The sequence below is a fragment of the Corapipo altera genome, unplaced genomic scaffold (genome assembly GCF_003945725.1).
Source record: "Corapipo altera isolate COAL_440 unplaced genomic scaffold, ASM394572v1 2, whole genome shotgun sequence".
Taxonomy (NCBI): Eukaryota; Metazoa; Chordata; class Aves; order Passeriformes; family Pipridae; genus Corapipo; species Corapipo altera.
The window spans coordinates 3,711,252-3,730,914 of NW_020884890.1; the positions used below are offsets into that span (position 1 = coordinate 3,711,252).

The 19,663-nt window shown below is 35.8% G+C and overlaps 1 protein-coding gene across 1 annotated transcript in view; it reads right to left on the reverse strand.

The window, feature by feature from the left end:
* Positions 1–19,663, reverse strand: part of EYS (eyes shut homolog) — an 853,574-nt gene that overhangs the window by 756,789 nt on the left and 77,122 nt on the right. The window contains exons 2-3 of the mRNA XM_027644956.1: positions 14,554–15,411; positions 12,301–12,414 (exon numbers count right to left, since the gene is read on the reverse strand). Coding sequence (XP_027500757.1) covers positions 12,301–12,414; positions 14,554–15,310 — 871 coding nt within the window. The 5' untranslated portion in view covers positions 15,311–15,411. The remainder of the gene's footprint in view (positions 1–12,300; positions 12,415–14,553; positions 15,412–19,663) is intronic.

Here is a 19,663-nt window from a genome sequence, read left to right on the forward strand (position 1 = left end):
GTGAGGACAGATAAGCTGCTTATCAGCTACTGATGTGGACAAACGAGACTCAACTTCACAAACATTCATAGAATCATACAATCATTTAGGTTGAAAACTTCTAAGAGCAAAATTAGTTGAATTTATTGTTAATTAAAATAGATTTAGGTGGAGAGAAACAAAGACAAATGTTAAAGTAACACCTTTCTTCCCTGCTTTCCCAGGACTCACTCCCCTCCAGGCTGTTAAACACCGTGTAGGGAAATACCTACTCCACCAGAGTGTTCACTGCCAGCTGCAGGGGAATTTCTACTCTGTCCTTCATTGCTTTGGCATTCATTGGGCTTTTTCTCACACATATTTGTCCTTCATTCCACTATACCTGTGCAGCCTTGGCTGTGGGCTCCGCCCTGCCTTGCAGTGGGTGAGTTGGAGCTGGCTGGAACCGACTGTGTCCCACACAGGGCAAATCGCCCTGCCCGCAGCTTGCAACAGATACCCCATATGACGATAAATATGGCTAAACCCCCTGAAAAAGGAAGTGGAGTCTAGATTACTTTTGTGTATCTCAGTCTTTTTTGGTTTTATATAATTTTACATTCTTTTAAATAATGATGGTATCAAGTAACAGCCCCTTCTTTTACATGTAGGAAAGTTCTTTGTAAAGAAGGTGTTTTCTCCTAATTAAATGAGATTTGAAGAATGATAGAATATGCTGAATTAGAAGGGACCAATCAGGATCATCGAGTCCAACTCCTGGCCCTGTGCAGGACACCCCAACAATCACACCATGTGCCTGAGAGAATTGTCCAAATGCTTCTTGAACTCAGGCTTGATGCTGTGAACACTTCCCTGGGGAGCTTGTTCCAGTGCTCAGCTACCCTCTGGGTGAAGAACCTTTTTCTCATATCCAACCTAAACCACCCCTGACACAACTTCAGGCTCTTCCCTTGAGTCCTGTCACTGGTCACTTCAGAGAAGAGATCAGTGCCTGCCCCTCCTCTTTCCCTCAGGAGGAAGTTGTAGACTGCAATGAGGTCTACCCTCAGGCTCCTCTTTTCCAGGCTGAACAGCCCAACTGACCTCAGCCACTCCTCATATGGTTTTCCCTGTAGATTCTTCACCATCCTCGTGGCCCTCCTTTGGATGGTCTCTAATAGCCTAATGTCTTTGTATTTATCTCTATTACAAGCTGTAGTTGCATCAGCTGCACTTCTAGCTTTAAAAGGTTTACAAATGTTATTTCCTGGATCCTGTTCCTGTTAGGAACAATAATAAAAAAAGTTAATTAATTATGCCTACACCAGAAATATCAATCAGTTTTATTTGCACCTTTTGCATCCTGCTATGAATTTTAGCACGTTACAGATCCTGTTAATTTTCTGAAGTCCAGGTTTAGTACATAAACATAAGGTAAGATTTTTTTAAGGAGGTCTATTTTCTAGAAGACTGTTTTTATAAGTGTTACTTGTATAGTCATCAAGAGTATTAAGATATTAACCATGTACTTCCACTTCTTGCTTTTGAGGACTCATGGTAATATTATATATATAGTAAGGCCTTTATCAACAAGGACATCTTTTAATTACCAAGAATAAAAGTATTTGCAATCATTTGTGGAAAAATATAATTTAAATATTTTGTTTAGTTCAAAGCACATCAATGTCAAATGAAATAGTTCTTTTAGTATAGCTGATTTATTTTCTAAGTTGGAAAAGACAAAGATATTGGAACTATCAGGATGCAAAAAACGACCAAAGAAAAATGACATGATATTTTTAGACTATTTAAAGCACAAAACAGCAAATGTGCCTGACCCTATTAAGTATATTAAATCTATTTTATCTTTTCCATAAAAAAAAGACCTTTTGCACACCTGAATGCACTAGCTACAGCGTAATTCACAAGTGGAATATAAAGATGGGAAAGTAAGTAATAAGATATATAATTCTATGAAGTCATAATGAAACTATGATACTGTAGTCATCACCAGTTGATACTTGCACTGAGATTCTTCAGCCACTTTTGAGACTAGAACTGTGGGTTATTTAGGAACAGAACTTCCCAGCAGTATGGAAGATGGCAAAAGGTACCTCATTATACAAATCTTGAGATGTTACAGCATGACAAAGTGAACAATATAATGATCTGGTGAGCAGGTGGGTACCATCAACTTGCAGTCAGATTTGAAGTTATAGTGAGGTCTCTGAGAAATTGCCTAATTTTCCCAACCTTCCTTCCTTTCTCCCTCCCTCCATCTCTGTCTTCCTTTCTATCATATTTCCTTCCTTTTCCTTCCTCCTTCATTTTCCATATTTCTTTCCTTTCTCTTCCTACTCCCCTCCTTTCTCTTCCTCCTTTCCTTCTTTCCTTCCTTTCCCACTTTTCCTTCATCTTATATAGCTCAAGACATATCTACTGAACTTTATTTCACAGATCTATGGAGTATAAAAAAAGTTTCTGTGTGGAATGTTCATAAACACTAGTTCCTTTTATAACATCTGTGTCATGTGTCATTCATAGTAGATTACTCATCCCATGACTGTATAAAACTATGTCCATTCTCAAGGCATATGCTTTGACTGCTTTGAAAGTATGGACACTATTTGTCCATCTCATAATTATTTTGGGCAAAAGTGGCTCTTGCTCTTACTGACCATAGGATAGTGTGCCCTTATAATATCTCCTGCTGATAACAAGCAGGCTTGGCTTGTCCAGGCGTTATTATGTCTTCTGAAATATCAAAAGGCTGTTGAGCTGTAATAGCTTCTGTACAGTGGGGTCACGGTCATTTCATCGAGACATGTGCATCAGTGCAATTTAAGTGCTAGGTAGGACCTGTAGCCCATCTACTCTTTTGGACTTTATTTCAGGAAAAGGTAGAAATCTTGTCAAATGTACTTAGCTATCAGTATAAGACTATCAGTTGCCTTATGATACTTACTAAGTCATAAGCATTTTCAGCCTGTTATTCCATCAAGTACAGACAAGAGTCAATGTGTCTTACTTTTCAATCCTGACACCCATCTATGTTTTTCAAATACCAAATTCCACTTGGTTCATCCTTCCTTGCTGTGTAAGACTGAAGTATTATGGCCCTTGGATATGACTTGCATCTGTGTTCTCCTAGGGTTTTTCTAGGTTTAGGCACACTGACTTTACCTTAGAGCTTCTGTTACTAAACTCATTGTCACAGTGTTATGTTTATATTACTTAAATAAACACTACTGTAGACCCTAGACTATACAATATTGGGTTCATTTTTCTTTCTATTCGGAACAGTTATGTGAAATACTTGAAGAAATTGCAGGCAGAAAATCTACCTCCATCCTAAAGAACCCAACTCTGTACTGATCTCCAAGTTTCTTTCAACAGAAACTTATATTCTTAGTGCCTTCTTAATATTTGTATCCTACAATTATTTTTTTAAACATATAGTGAACTACAGTTGCATTCAGATTAAAATGAGCAGACAGATTTGTAAAGAGAAAATTGCTATGAACAGTTGTGTTAAGGATCTGAAAGCAACAAGGAGACTGAGTTGCAGTCACTATACTCTTTAATATCTTCTATAGATTATTTCTAATTCCATGTTTACTTTTATTAGTATGTATTAGCTGATGACATCTATAAATATAATACATCTTTTCTCACTGCCTTTTGCAAGACCTTGTGCAGGTATTATTTTCTTTTCCTTGAAAAACCTTAAAATAAAAAATAAAAAAAGAAATTACAGTAATAGTAATTTAAGAATTACTAGTGAACATCTAAGGAAGAACAGGCATCCAAAAAGTGAAGAGACGTTCTGTCTGTAAGGAGATGGGAAAGAATTAGTCTGATTTGTTATACCATGCTATATTCTATCATCTCATTTCTGCATAGGATGGTAATGTAGTAAGGAAACAAAGGGAGTTCATGCATTAGAATAAAGAATTGTATTACTTAATATAGTGTAATGTCTGTAACCTCAAAACAATTCATTCATTTAATGTGTATAGTATGATTGCTTAAGTTATTTAATATGGTTAAGATTTGGTGAGAATTACGTTGCTTCTCCAACTACCAAGATCACACAATAACTTATGAAAAAAAAAGATTTAATTTAATATAAATAATTAAAAAATATTCAGTTATAAATTCAGTGAAAAATATGATACTAATAATCTTGTAAGGAAAAAATTCATTTCCCTAAAGAAGAATATGTTGGAAAGTGATTCATTTGCAGAAAAGAAAAAACCCCAACATTATATATATATATATATATATATGTAATTATATAACAGAATTCACTTTTTCCTGAACTAAACAGTCAAATCAGTTATTATAAAATAGTATGGGTAATCTTATATCTGCCTGTATAAAATGTATCTGCTACAGTCTGATATGTTCTATACACCCTAACATATAGGCTGCATATGGTTGGATCTCAGCTTGAAATGAATTTTAAGACAGTAATAAAATGATGAGTTTATAACTTTATTTTTCTTTAAAATGAAGAATCTATTAATTTTTTTTGTTCGGTTGGTTTGTGTTTTTTCTTTTTCGGTATTTTTTTGGCTTGGGTTTGATTTTGTTTGTTTTAAGGGAGCACAGAGAAAATAGTTTCAAATCATGTCACGTTAAAAATCTTTTTACAAGCCCAGATAATTAAATACAAGTTGAAAGTGATAAATCAGATTTTTTTAATCCAAATTTTTAAGATGACACTCGAGTCTGTATTGACAAACAAGATCCTTTTGCAAATCTGAAGAGACAAGGAAGAAAATCATTTCCTAAACTGAGTAATCTTTTGGTATTCTGCCCTGCATTTCATCAGCCAAACTGTTCACTTCATCACAGCTCAAGTATACATCCTCAAAACATTTTATAAACAATATACTAAAGTCTGTATAGCACTCACAAATGTTTGCACATTCCTGTGTATTTCCAATTTATTTTAGATCTGACAGTCTTACTTCTCTTGCAATAGTGCAGTTTCCAGTTTTTACTCTAGAAATAAGTATTGTTATTTCTCATAGTAATCTTCTGTAATGTTTTTAATAATTTGTTAAAATTAATTTTTTTAAAGACTTACTAGTTGGATTAGAGTGTCAGTGAAATGTATAACGTACTCTCCTAGGTCTTGATTTACATTTAACCTTAGGAAAGGTCATTGGAATTTGCCTTGACGGGATGTTAATAACAGGGAAACTCAAGTGCAAGTTATCTAACTCCTTTAAAGGATCACTAAGTGCTCAGCATTTCAAGCTACTCTATTTGAAGTTGCACCACGGGAGGTTTAGGTTAGATATTTGGAATTTTTTTTTCATGTAAAAGGTTATAAAACATTGGAGCAGACGGCCCAGGGAAACTGTGGAGTCACCATCCCTGAAAGTGTTCAAAAATTGTGTGGATATTGCACTTGAGGACATGGTTTAATGATGAACATGGTGGTGGTTCTGGGTTGATGGTTGGACTTGATGATCTTAAAGATATTTTCCAACATTAACAATTATATGATTCTATGATTTAGTAATTAACAGTAAACTACAAGAAGCATTCATGCCTGGTCTTTTCCCAGAGTAATTACACTTGTCTATTGTAAAGTGCTATGAGAGAGATATTCACTGATTATACTGATTGAGTATAGTTAACACTGAGTTGATATACTCAAAAAATATGACAATTATTTATAATTCAATTATAAATCTATTAAAAAAGGGAAAAAAGATTATGCAATGCAGGAAGGTTATCAAAACTCGCAGGAAGGTTATCAAAACTCACAGGAAGGTTATCGAATTCTTAGGAAGTTTTGAAAAATAGACTACTGAAATGTGTAATGAACTCATGCTAGAAGAGTACATTTGAGAATATTTGCATCTGCTAGGTCAGACAACCTAATTCATGTCATTTATTGTAGTTCTGACAAGACTTTTTGGTGTATATATCTTTGTTACTAGCTAAGATGAATTGATCTGTATTGTGTTTGGAAGAATAATCACTAGTACTAGAGTTATCTAGTTCTCAAGTAACAATTGCCAAAAATACTTTAGCCTCAAAAGACATATGAAAAGTCCTGTCTCATATTCTCATCACCTAACTTAAGGACATTTAGCTTTCCTCTCTGACTAGAATATTCCTTCATTGCGGAATTAGTGTCTTCAGGATATTGGTTCCCTGAATCAGTCTCTGGAAACACAAGCTCAACAAAACACAGTCTTAATGAAGGTACCATACTCAAACATAGTGTGAATTCTCTGACTCGAAATTTAAAACAATTACCAAGGAAGCAAGTATAGTAGCTGGATCGGAGAACAGGGAGATGGGTCGTGAATTTTATTTTCACGTCTGGGTCCTGTGTGACTGATAGATATTATGGTCTCTAACATAGAACAGGCATATAGTCTCAAGAAGGGCTGAGTTTCTTGGTCAAGTGATCAGTTTCATCTGACATTAAATTGCTTTACATGGATACACAGAAAGTGAGGACAAGTACTGCCAGTGGACCATGTTGAAAGTACACTGGAACAAAGTGTCTACCAAATGGTATTTTACAGCAGAAGTCAGATGTAACAAAGAATGCTGAGGGAGACTAAAACTCATACCCTGTGTGGTGAGTTGACCTTGGCTAGATGGCAGGTGCCCACCCAGCTGCTCTATCACTCCCCTTCCCAGAAGGACAGGGGAGAGAGTAAGGTGGGAAAAAAAAAAGACAACTCATGGGTTGAGATAAGACAGTTTATTTAAAGCAAAAATTAAAGCAAAACTTGCATGCACAGAATCGAAGGATAGCAGGTTTTATTCTCTACTTCCCATGAGAAGCAATGGTCGGCCACTCCCAAGAAGCAGGGCTTCGGTAGACATGACGGTTTCTCAGCAGGCAGCCTCCAGACAATGAATGTCCCCCCTCCTGCTCTGTGCCTTAGCTTTTATATCTGAGCTGGCATCATACGGTCTGGAATATCCCTTTGGTCAGTTTGTGTCAGCTGGCCTACTTGGGTCCCCTCCCAGGATCTTGCCCTCAACTAAGCAAGGAATGTCACAGTGTTGATGCTACTCAGCAGTAGCCAAAACACTGGTGTGTTATCAACACCCTTCTAGCTGCCAATGCAAAACACAGCATTGTGAGGGCTACTGTGGGGAAATGAACTCCAGCTCAGCCAGACCCAATACACTGAAATTTCTGCTTTAATTTTTCAAAAAGTAGGCAAAAAGTGAGCTGTAGAAAAGGCAAAGAAAAAAAATCAGCTGGGATACTTTCACAGAAAGTATTTTATAGTAAAAATTAAATACTTTTGCGATACTTGAATAGTTGGAGTGAGGCAAACTCTTATTGTGGACATGTTACCACAGATTTTACAGTACTTTTGAAACTTTTACTCAGTGCCTGGGAAAGTTATGGACAGATTATCTGGAGTGCAATCACACAGCATGTACAGGACAAGAGGTCAGGCGCAGTCAACAGGGTTTAGAAAAGGCAAGTCCTGCTTGACTAACATGGTCTCCTTTTATGACCAGATGACGTGCGTAGCGGATGAAGGGAAGGCTGTGGATATAGTCTACCTGGACTGCAGTAAAGCCTTTCATACTGTCTCCCACAGCATTCTCCTGGAGAAGCTGGCAGATCACAGCTTGGACAGGTACACTCTCTGCTGGGTTAAGAAGTGGCCAAAGGGCCAGGCCCAAAGAGGGAGTCACATCCAGTTGACAGCTGGTCACTAGTGGAGTTCCCAGGGGCTCAGTATTGGGGCCAGTCCTGCTTAATATCTTTATTGATGATCTGGATGAGGGAATTGAGGGCACCTTCAGTAAGTTCACTAAGATGACACAGTAAGATGACACTAAGTGTGTTGATCTGCTGGAGGTTGGGAAGGGATTTGGACACTCTGCATCTATCTCTCAGGGCTGAGATCAATGGTATGAGGCCAAGTACTGGGTCCTGCACTTTGACCAGAACAACCCCATGCAGAGCTACAGGCTGGGTAAGAGTGGCTGGAAAGCTGCCTGACAGCAAAGGACCTGGGGATGTTGGTTGACAGCCTGCTGAGCATGAGCCAGTAGTGTGCCCAGATGGCCCAGAAAATCGATGGCATTCTGGCTTGTATCAGAAATAGTGTGGGTAGTATGACTGGGCCAGTGATCATCCACCTGCATACGCAGCACTGGTGAGGCCTCACATCAAGTCCTGTGTTAATTTCTGTGCCACTCACTGCAAGACATTGATGTGCTGGAGCATGTCCAGCACAAAATGTCCAGAGAAAGCCAATGAGGCTGGTGAAGAGTCTACAGGATAAATCAGTTGATGAGTGGCTGAGGGAGTTGGGATTGTTTAACCTGGAGAAAATGAAGCTCAATGGAGAACTTATCACTCTCTAAAACTCCCTGAAAGGAGGTTGTAGCAAGGTGAGGGTCAACCTCTTCTCCCAGGCAACCAGCGATAGGACAAGAGGAAATGGCCTCAAGCTGTGCCAAGGGAGGTTCATGTTGGACATCAGGAAGAATTTCTTCCTGGAAAGAGTCGTTAAACATTGGAATAGGCTGCTCAGGGAGGTGCTGGAGTCAACATCCCTGGGCATGTTAAAGAAATGACTGGACTTGTCACTTAGTGCTGTGGTTTAATTGATGTAGTGGTGTTCATTTAAAGGTTGGACTCTATGATCTTGAAGGCCTTTTCCAATCTTAATGGTTCTATGATATTTGACTCTATGAAACAAGTATGAAATATACATGAATTGATGTGATTTAAAAAATCATCATGTCTTCATTAAAACCCCAAATACAATATGTATTTTCTTTCTTAACACTAAAAGAACTATGGCCATTTCAATATCATTCATAAAAATGGGAAAAAAGGTTGACCATACTTTCTTCATTTAAGTGCCAATGATTAGTGATAAAGGAATATTTCACAAAATACTTTTACAACTAAGGATCACAATCCCATAATCCACAGCTTTCTCTGAGGAAACTGACATACTTAACAAATGGTTTTACTAAAACATAGTCAGTTCCCTTTTGCACATCCTTGTTGCTATCAGCCCTGCCCCCTAGAGAAACACCAAAAATGCATTCTGTAGCAGGAATATCTTTTCACACTAACCTTTGTACTGACCTAACAGTGCAAGAGGTCAGGATTTTTCTGGTTTGTATTAATACCTATGCTTGGACCCAGTGACTGCTGTCTCCCCTCTTTCAGTTTTGTCTCTGAAGAAACATTTAAAAGAGGACTGAGATTGTGCCTTGACTGACAGGTGTGAAACTTCCAGCGTCAATGTCACACTCTTCTCAATGAAGACCTCAGAATGCTGATGACTTGCTGCGATTGTTGATCTGTCTTCTTGAGGGACATTTATGTGTTGTTTTTGGAACCATGAAGTACACTGGCAAGCTGAGCATAATACCAAAGTAAAAAGTAGATAGTAGGAAAGCTTTTTCTCTAATAGTTTTAGAGGTCTTATTAGTAAGCCTTTGGGTATTAATTTGGTCTATGAGTATTACTACTATCCAAATTGAACTATTAGGCTGTTAAAACACTAATTGTACAAACAGTAAATTCTTCTCTCCAGATATATATATGGAGAAGTCTCTTTACAATTATGACCTTTTTCAAAGTACTCTGGGTGTAATTTACTGGTTAAGTGAACAGACAACTTTAAACTAAAGCACCTGGATGATGGAAGCTTCTAGCAAAGTGGCTCCAAGCAAAACCACCTCATTCTTATAGTATCTCCTGTCGGACAAGTGAGGAGGGAACTCATTACGGTCTGTAAAGAGGCCAATTGGACCATTGGGGAAGGCAGGAAATATGTCTCCCTTATAGGAATATATGAAAAAAACCCTCAATAATCTCAAGCGCTCTACAGAGGCTTGGTTTTTAATCAGTCCCATCTTCCCACCTAAGGAGCAGATTCAACAAAACATGCTCAAATGGAAAACTACTGCTCTTAATTGGAGTATTCAATCATAAGAATAATGGCAAGCCTAATGTTAGCTGTTTGCTATTAAGTTATGTTAAAAATGTGCTTTCAGGAAAGAGTAAAAAGAGTTTTGAGATCTCAGTGAATGAACAAAGCAATTAATATATAATAAAAACACATAATTGACATAATTTACACTGCTTCTCCCATAGATCCATTCTATCATTATGAACACAGTTTGAACCCAGAAACCTTTACCTATTTTGAATAAAACCTTGCAAATAATAATTGTAAATATAAATGTAAAATAATTTTATTATAATTTTATTTGCTTCTCATCAATTTACAGTAACAAGAAAAATTTATATTTTCATTCAGATCATGTGAAATAGTTGCTGCCAGGGCCTTACCTCATTTTAGAAAAAAGATATGACAAAGTTTGCAAAATCTTAATCATAATGAGCACAATCTTTGTATTATGTTTGTGTTTTCTGTGTAAAAGTTTAATATCAAAACAGAAGAGTGTTTTGAATTTGCTGTTAATTTCAGACAAAATAACAAGTCAGGTTACAAGATTCATAATTACACAACTCACCTTTTCTGAGAACATCGTACAACCACCATGGACCAACAACAGAAAAATGTCTGTTTTCATGCAGGTTGTTTTTTTTAGGTAACTATTGTTGAAATTTCCTTTTTGATAGCAAACACCTTAACATAGTATCATAGGAACAAATGCAAACTTAAACCAACTACATTTGGTTAGAAAATAATTGCAAAATTATACTGTGTTTTAGTCAACCAGTCCTGTTGCAAAGTGTGCTGATATACTACACACTTTTCTCTTACAACAGGACCAGGGGCAATTTATATCAGAGCAAGAAAAAATGAGTTAAATTCCTGTAAGTCTGTCTTCTCCTTCTATGATACTTATGCTTAGGAACAAGGAAGGATTCCCTATTTTCTTTTAGCTAGGTGGAGAACAAAAAGGCAGCTAGTGCACATTCAGTAGTCTCTTTTTCTCCTTCTCAGTCCTTTACAGCTACTTGAGGGGAGGTTGCAATGATTGCTGCCATCCACTAGTTCAGACTATTGAACTATTTTTGTGTCATGATGGGTTTTGGTTTACTGTATCTGGAAGGGTGTTTCTCCTGTCTCCCCCTCTCTTCTCCCTTATCGGGTCAAAATTGCAAGAATAAAAAAGATTTTTGTAGGGAAAATTTCAGAAGCACTGTACCCACACAATTTGTATGAAAGGACAAGAGTAAGCCTTCTACAAAGATATGGACAATGAGTAGGGGAAAAACTAGCTCTAGAAAACTCTACTAATGGACTTTTCTCCTTTGGAAAAAAGTGGGGTTTTTTTCAGTTTTCTCAGAATTATGCTGACTGTGATGCTTCTACAGTGAAGGAGAGGGAGAAAAGGGAGAGTAATATCAAACACATTTACTAGGAATTTAAAATTCAGCATGCCTATCCCATTTTTATAAAATATAATTCTATACAGACTTAAATATCAACAAGAATTTTCAGTCTTTCACTATGAAAATAAAGATTGGCTTGTTTGGTTCTTGGATCCCTTTAACTCCCTTATGCCTTTCTTTTTTCTTTTAACTCTTCATCTTAATGTAATAATTTGTTTATATTCTATGATTTTCAGGGATAATTGATGCTTCCAAGAAAGAGACATTTTGAAAAGTTTTGCTGTTTTTGAATATTCAAGAGCTAGCTTTATACTTAGCTCATTCTTAAAGAATGTTCTTCTGAGTATTGCTACTTTTCTTATATCAACAGTCAATTTCTGCTGTGAAGCCCAGAATTAATAGTGTTTTTAAATTTGACTGCTTCTAACTCTCCAAAAATTGTTTACAATAGGATGGCTTTAGGTACATTTTATTAAACTTTTCTCATGAAAACATCTTATTTGTCCAATATATCAAAAATAAACCAAATAACTTCCTTCTTTTTAATCATAACACACCCTTAAATCATGAGATTGTTGACTCTGAATTATTTCCATCTTATATTTCTACTAAGAGTATACTGAAATTATGAATACAAATGTCATGATCATTCCAAATCATCAAATCAGAAAGAGCTCTGATTTTTGTAAATTCTGCTTTTAAGAGACAGGGAGAAATTGGTTATGAGTCTTCCTTTGTTATACCACCAGTAAGTGAAAGGTACCAAATATGAAAAGCTTCTATAATTTGTATGATTTCACTTTAATATATGAGTGCTTTGGAATAGTCACATGGAAGTCTGATTTCTTTATTTTATAAAACTTATTCTTAAAAAAAACTGAGGACATGGCAAACTGTGTAAAAATAATCTAAAATAACTATTTTAATAAAGCAAAAGTTCATACCATTGTTATAACACAGAAAATCATTTTTGTTCCACAGGCAACAAAGGTGCTTCTTACCTGTAAAGCCCTTGTCACAGTTACAAAGAAAAGTATTTGGAGTAACATTGACGCAGTTGCCATTGAAACACGTAGATGGTTGGCACTGTCCAACTATTTCTGTACAATTTTTACCTATTTGAAAGGAATAATATGAACATTGAATTTTAAAAAATATTTAGTGGCTTTGGTGAAGTATTTTTAAATGTCAAATGTATAGCTACAATACAGATAGGCAGATGGATAGTTGGGTATTTGTGTTAATGTTGTTCATGAGTTTTCACCAAAATTACTGAAATTCTAAAGCAAGACAGAAAGATATTAATCTGCTTTTATAGGAGCTACTGTGCTCAACCTCATCTGCCATATAGTCACGAATTCACATATATCTTAAAATGTAGAAATGCTGCTGAAACAGTAGTATTTTTTTCTTTTTAACCTGAATCAAGCTTAATGCTTCCTCCAGCACTGAGAACAAGAGATGTTCTCATGTGTAGTGGAATTTGACAGAATTTTTCTTAATATGCAGCTTTCTGGAAATTACAGTTCCAGTTATAAGTTTTTAATGTTATTTCAGCATACAGGTCTAAATACCATATAATTATGCTTGCCACTTGAATTACTACTATGACATTATTGATGGTTCAACAACTTTTCAAATTTCTAATTGACTTTATATTATGGGAGGCACTTTTTCTCCCTTATTCTTGTGTAGCCATGTCCATAATATATGGTGGTTTATCTTCCTAATTCTTCTTGTTTACATACAGCTTATTTATGGGACCAGTACTGTTAGTACAAAATTATGGCACTACCCAAAACTTTCCTATATAGGTTCACAGAATACTTCAAGCACTGCTTGTTGATAACATTAAGCATGATGATTGCTTTTAACAGAATTGCTTGTGAATTTCTCCATTAATTTCAGTTAAATTAGTACCAGACACTTTTTGATATTATTATTTTCAAAGTGTTTTATGCAGTCCCAGAAATCATAACAGAAATATTAAAAATACTGCATACCATCAATTTTTTCCACTATATTACTACACTTTGAGTAATTATAAAAATATTGTACTCATAAAATTGACTCATTCATTCTTGCATAATCTTCTATTAACAAATGCATTAATAACTAAATTATTACAAGCTTTGTAAAGCGATTAAAAATAAATTACAGCAAACTTTATGCAACATAACCTTCATTTCTGTGTTCTATGAACCTCACTTGTTCATGATTCATCAGCTATGTTTCATAGCATAGCATCACTATTGCGAGAGCACAGAAATCCAGTCCAACAAAGGAACATTGCAAGAATTCTGTTCCACAAGTACAAAAAGAGCTACAACAATCCATTTTGTGATGTGAATTAATATTTCTGGAACTTTGTAAAGCATGCCTAAATTCCATTGGTTTGAATCCAGGAATAATATACTATTTTCTTAATCCTCTTTCTTAACCCCCTGAAAGGAAGAAAATGGCTGAGTAAGAATTTATCTAATCATGCTGTACTCTCTGGTATTGCAATCCCAACACTAAATTCAGTTTCTTCAATGAGTTTTGAGTAAGTACTGCAATATTTCCTAGATAGAATCAGATGATTTTTTTTTTTGTGAAATATTTAATTTGATGCTAACAGTGTGTTTAATGAATTCCCTTTGAAAGGAACTTTATGGTACAGAACAATCTGGAAGAAAAGATTAAGTATTTTGCTTTGCTTATTCTTCTAATTAAATGTTTGACCTTTCAATTAAAAACAAAATTTTGATTTAAAAAATTTCCTAGTGTAACTTAAAGGTCCTTAAAACTGAAAATGGAGGGGTTTTTTCAGCAGATTGAATGAAATGCTCAATAAAACCATTTAGTTTTTTTCAGCAGTTTGGTTAAGTAACTATTTTTTGGGAGTTTACTCCAAACCATTTATGTTATTTGGTATAAGAATTTAAATTGCTGAACAACAACAAAAAAATCAGTTACTTCTGTAAGCTCTCAAGTGCTTTTTAACATCTCATGCTTAAGTTGGAAAGAAATATGATAAGAACTTATTCTGTTTTTCTATACAATGCACTTATGAATATCAGTAAGTACAAATTGTCTTCAAATTCTTGCACAATCTCCCATAAGTGACTATTTGTAAAAGTGACTCAGTGCAGGTGTGGTAGTGGCAGTGGAAAATCAAAAAGCCTTGCTAATTATATTCTCACTGTTTTATCATCCATTAAGAAAAATATATGATCCATGTAACATTTATTCCTAGAAGATAAAAGAAATACCTGAAAATTTTGGAGAACATGTGCACTCATAAGAATCTCCAGAAAATTCTGATTTCTCAGTGCAGGAGGCGTTGTTGTGGCAAGGTTTGGTGGAGCATATATCAAACTTCTGGCAGAATGTTCCAGAATAGTGTGAGAAACAATGGCAGTTATACGCTTTTTCCCAAACATGGCTTAGACATTTTCCATGCCCAGAGCAGAATGGTGCATTTGGAGACTGTTGGCAAAACTGCTGCTTCACAGTTACGTTCAGACGAAGGCCCATATTGCACAATAGGGGACCTCTCTTATGAAGTTCTGCAAAGTAATGAGTTCCAACACCAAGCCAGTTAGGGTCAACTTGGTGAAGTCCTCTTATCTGGCAAACAAAAATCAACTGTTCTTGCAGAAAAGCAGCTTTAGGGCAGTTAATAAATTCTTCCTTGGAGACATTTACCAAATTCATTCCGTAGGACTGAAAGGATGGCTCAGAAGCGATGAAGAGACTATCACCTAATTGAAGTTGTAAGGGGCATATCTGAGGGATACTGAGGTTTTGTCCTCCCAAGATTTCCCCAGTAATACTTTTATTCATATTCCAGCATTCGGTGTAAAAGTCTGAGCAGATATTTGCCCTTGGTGTCCATTTGATTACAGTAGGTTTTGGTTCCACTCTCCATTCAGCTGTCATTTGTCTCTCACATATTACCTGCCCATTTACAGCGCAGAGTTGAAGAAACCACACTAACATGGGAACTGCTGATTTTGTAGTCATCATTTTACCTGGCAAAGGGAAGTTATCTTTCACACCTCCTTCATTACTGAGAATAGTTTCAGAACACTTTTTCCTTAAAGTTCTCGAGTATTTTTCATGGCAGCCTAGGAATTCAAAGAGAGGAAAATATTTGTTTTCGCATCAAATACATTTGAATATTAAATCCTCATTACAAGTACAGAAAATGTACAACAAAGCAAGGGCAACATCTAATTACTCTAATGGAAAACTAAAGTCCAATTAACTGATCAGAACTATAACACTTTAACAAAAGTCAGATTTTTCCTATTTTTACTCCTGCTAAAGATTTGATTTTTATTTAGTACATTTCATTGTGCTTGCGTGCAGAAGAGAAAGAGTTTAAAAACATACTTTCCATATTCCCTCCCTGTGTTCCCAAAAAATGTTATTCAAGTTAAGATAGGACATCTGTGGCAAAACTAGGAACATCTAAGCTCTACTCATAAGTTTTAACCATAATTACTTTCCTAATAATGATTTATTAGTTTATGATAAAAGTAGATATTCTGAAGACATAGGCCTGAGAATTCTGGCTTTATGAAGAAAACATGCAAGCAATCCTCAACACTTTTCTGTTCATGCACACTCAGCAAAACACTTCATTAAATCCTTACTTTTCAAAGTGCATATCTTAATCATATGCTTGATGTTTTTATGTATCACAGTTAAAGACAACAGACTACAGGCCTCCATAACTGTTCAATTTATAGATTAGCCTTTTTTGTCCCTTGAATATATCTAGCAATTTTTTATTGCAAGGACATGAGTGATTAGAGAAAGAAAACCAAAATAAGATTATATATAAGTAAGTTTTTTCTTGGAGTCATACTAAAAATGATGAAAACATATTATGTTTAATACTTTAGAAATTTTCCGTAGCTTTACGTTAGTAAAAGTTTAATTTGTCTTAAATATAATGTTTTTTCTCACTTTTACTCTTTTTCCTCTCGCTGTACTTATCTGGCACTTTAAGATAGTGGTTTCTATCCTGACATTTACATATGAGAAAATTATTTGAAAGAATAAAATCTATCCTACAAGGAAAGACATTTAATAAAAATAAAAAATAGTATTTATAGTTTGAAATTTTTTCACATTTTTCTCATTTTTGCACAGCACATGGAAACACATGTGGATACATATTTTTCTATGCCTACATGTACCTGGTCTACCGCTAAAGTGCATGTGGATTATGATACTGACTGAAGTACATGATTTCCTTAAATGTCCTCCTCTTCTCCCATGTACTTCAAGAGTATTTTGGACCATACTTTGGACTATTCTGAAAGATCAAAGCAGGACAGAAAAGATACTGTTTGAGGAAAACTTTAGTTGAAGAATATTAAAAGACTCAAGAAGCTGCTGCAAATTATAGGATACTATCGAAGAGTAGCATTCGGTCTCTCCCATTGTCACCTAAATTGGGATGAAAACATCTAAAATTTAGCTACATCTGATTAGTAAATTGCTGAGCATGTGAACCTATCCCAATGACCTTTGTGCAGCAGAATGATCAGCACCACTTAAGTATTTGAAGATACCAGAAAAGTGTGGACTATGACTAACTAGTAGTAATAACAGCAGACTCAAGTTTTAGAATATTAAACTCAGAAGGGGTAGGAACCAGGGTTTGATCCTTCTCCCAGAATAGCTTCTGTTTTGATTTAATTACTGAATCTCAATTCTGCCTTCAAAGAGTTTCAGTACTCCAACCACATAGCTCCAGAGTCAGGCAAGTATGTTAATTTCTAATTTTCTCTCTCTCTCTCTGCATTTCCACCCCTGGGAGTTAACTCCCCATAGAAAGAAAGAAAGGACATGGATCTGCAAGAAAACTACTACCCTTGTTGCTGAATACTCATTGTCTTTCTATTTTGAGACCATTCTGTTATCTTCAGAATCTCATGATGTGCAATGATACCATTAGATAATGGTCTATCAAATGTGTAGTTTGGATCATTTAGTATTTTTTTTTTTTCAGGTAGCAGTCTTGAACTATTAGATTCATTATAGCTGCTATTACATCTGTCACTATTATCAGGTATAAAAGTCTATGCTCTATATTACTGCATATTTAGAAATCCTACATTCAGCAGCCCATCTTTTCATACCTATTTCATAATGAGATTTTCTCAGTTGGTACTAAAATAGGCCTTTATAAAAGGTTATTTTTCTTTTTAGATACTTCAAAAAGAAAGCTATTGCATGTTTAATGCAGAAGAGTTCTTGCCCGCTTACATTTTGCCCTTCATTCATGTAATTATGCATCATTATGGTATCACATATAGGTTTAAATTTTACTGGTAAAGAAAATGCGTTTCCTCACAATATTTGTATGGGGTAAATCTGGACTATTTTAAAATAAATTACTGGTAGCATTTTAATAGTTCATACTCTTCACAAAAATCATTATTAGTCTTCATGCTGCCAAAAAAATTATTATGGGAGCACTATAATTAATAATATTAAATAAACAAAATCAACCTGTAAAAGCAATGGAAGAAAAAACACAGGGGAAGATAGAAAAGAAATACTAAGAGATTGTTTATTCAGCAATAAAATCATGAAGGAAAAAGTTATAGAGTGAAGAGCATAAAAAGTAAAAAGCCATATATGAAATAGAGTTAAAATATTAGCATACCTTACATAGAAAATCAGCCAAGAAATTAAATAACTGCAAAGTACTGATGCCATATCATGAGATAAAAAATGTGATAAGATGAAATTTGAAGTGATTTTGACAACTTTCATACCTTAGGTCTGCTTTAGGCAAGGAGAAAATCTTCCTATCTCAACTGGTTCCATGTAATTGATGAAGACTAAGAAAAGTTCAAGACTGGTAATTGTATGGACACACAGATACTTGAAGAAAATCTAACTCTTAAAGTTACATTAGGTTGGGTGAAAAGCAAAACAATGCTCTGTTTTGTACTATTGTAGAACTAAAACAGTTAGGTTTATGCAGAATTTCAGGAAAGTAATTTAAAAGCAAAAATGAATCCCAAGTTATTTGTTTTCAAGTCCAGCATCTTAAAGATTATGTGTTCTTTCTATTAATAACGAGTAAGACATACTAATGACAAAAATACAGTATATTATAAGTGAGAGTGGAGAAATGCCCACTGAAGATATATAACTCCAATGACCTTCCAGGGGAAAAAAAATCTGTCAAAGAAGAGGATAAAACAGAAAATGTTTAGGAACATCATGTTACCATGTTTTGGTTAGGAATGGACCATCTCTTTGCACCTTCTCACATGTCACATGCACACTTTTTTGAATTACTGCCTGTGTTTGACAAACTCTGGTAGGACACAATTAAAACCTTGGATCAAAGTGATTTAAAAAGAACTGAGAGGCTGTTGTTGGGGGGCTTGCAAAGTGTCCCTCGCCTTCCTCAGGAGCTGCATTTAAGCTCAGGTTCTCACTCTTGGTCTTCACTTGGGTTATGCTGCATGTACAGTTGGTACTTGAACTTATACCATGATTACCCAAATGTCAGAAGTCAAGTAGGAGGGGTAGAAGGCTGTCTTCGCTGAACAGGAATCTTCTCTTGGAGATAAGGCAAAAAATGAAGGTGGATGCCCAGTGGAAGTAATGTCAAGTGACATGGGAAGAATTCAGAGAGACTACTTGCAGCTGTAGGGAGAAAATTTGTGCAGTCAAAACTCTGAAGCTGGCCAGAAATGTAAGGGACAACAAAAAGAGTTTCTTTCAAATATATTAATGGCATAGTCAGTATAGAAATGTCATCAGTCCATTACAGGATGAGGATGGGCACCTCACAATCAGGGACAGAGAAAAGGCAGAGGTGTTTAATGCTTTCTTTGCCTCTGCCTTCAACATGGATGACAGACCAAGGGGGTCTCAGTGCCCTGAGCTGGAGGACCATGACTGGGAGAATGATTAAATCCCAGTCAACCCTGAAATTATGCAGGATCTGCTGCTCCAGCTGGATCCTGACAAATCTATGGGACCTGATGGGATTCAACCCAGAATCCTCAAAGAGCTGGCTGATTTCATCGCAAAACCCCTCTCGATGACTTTTAAGTGGCCTTGGGAATCTGGAGATGTCCCGGCTGACTGGAAGCTGGTGAATACTGTCCCAGTTTTCAAGAAGGGCAAGAAGGACCCTGGAAACTACAGACCTCTCAGTCTCACTTTAGTGCCTGATAGAATTGTGGAGAAGATTATCCTGGAAGTATTGAAAACCACCTGAAAGACAGTGCAGTCATTGGTCACAGCCAGCACGGTTTCAAGAGCGGAAAGTCCTGCTTATCAAGCCTGGTTTCCTTTGATGACAAGGTAACCCACCTAGCTGATCAAGGAAAGCCA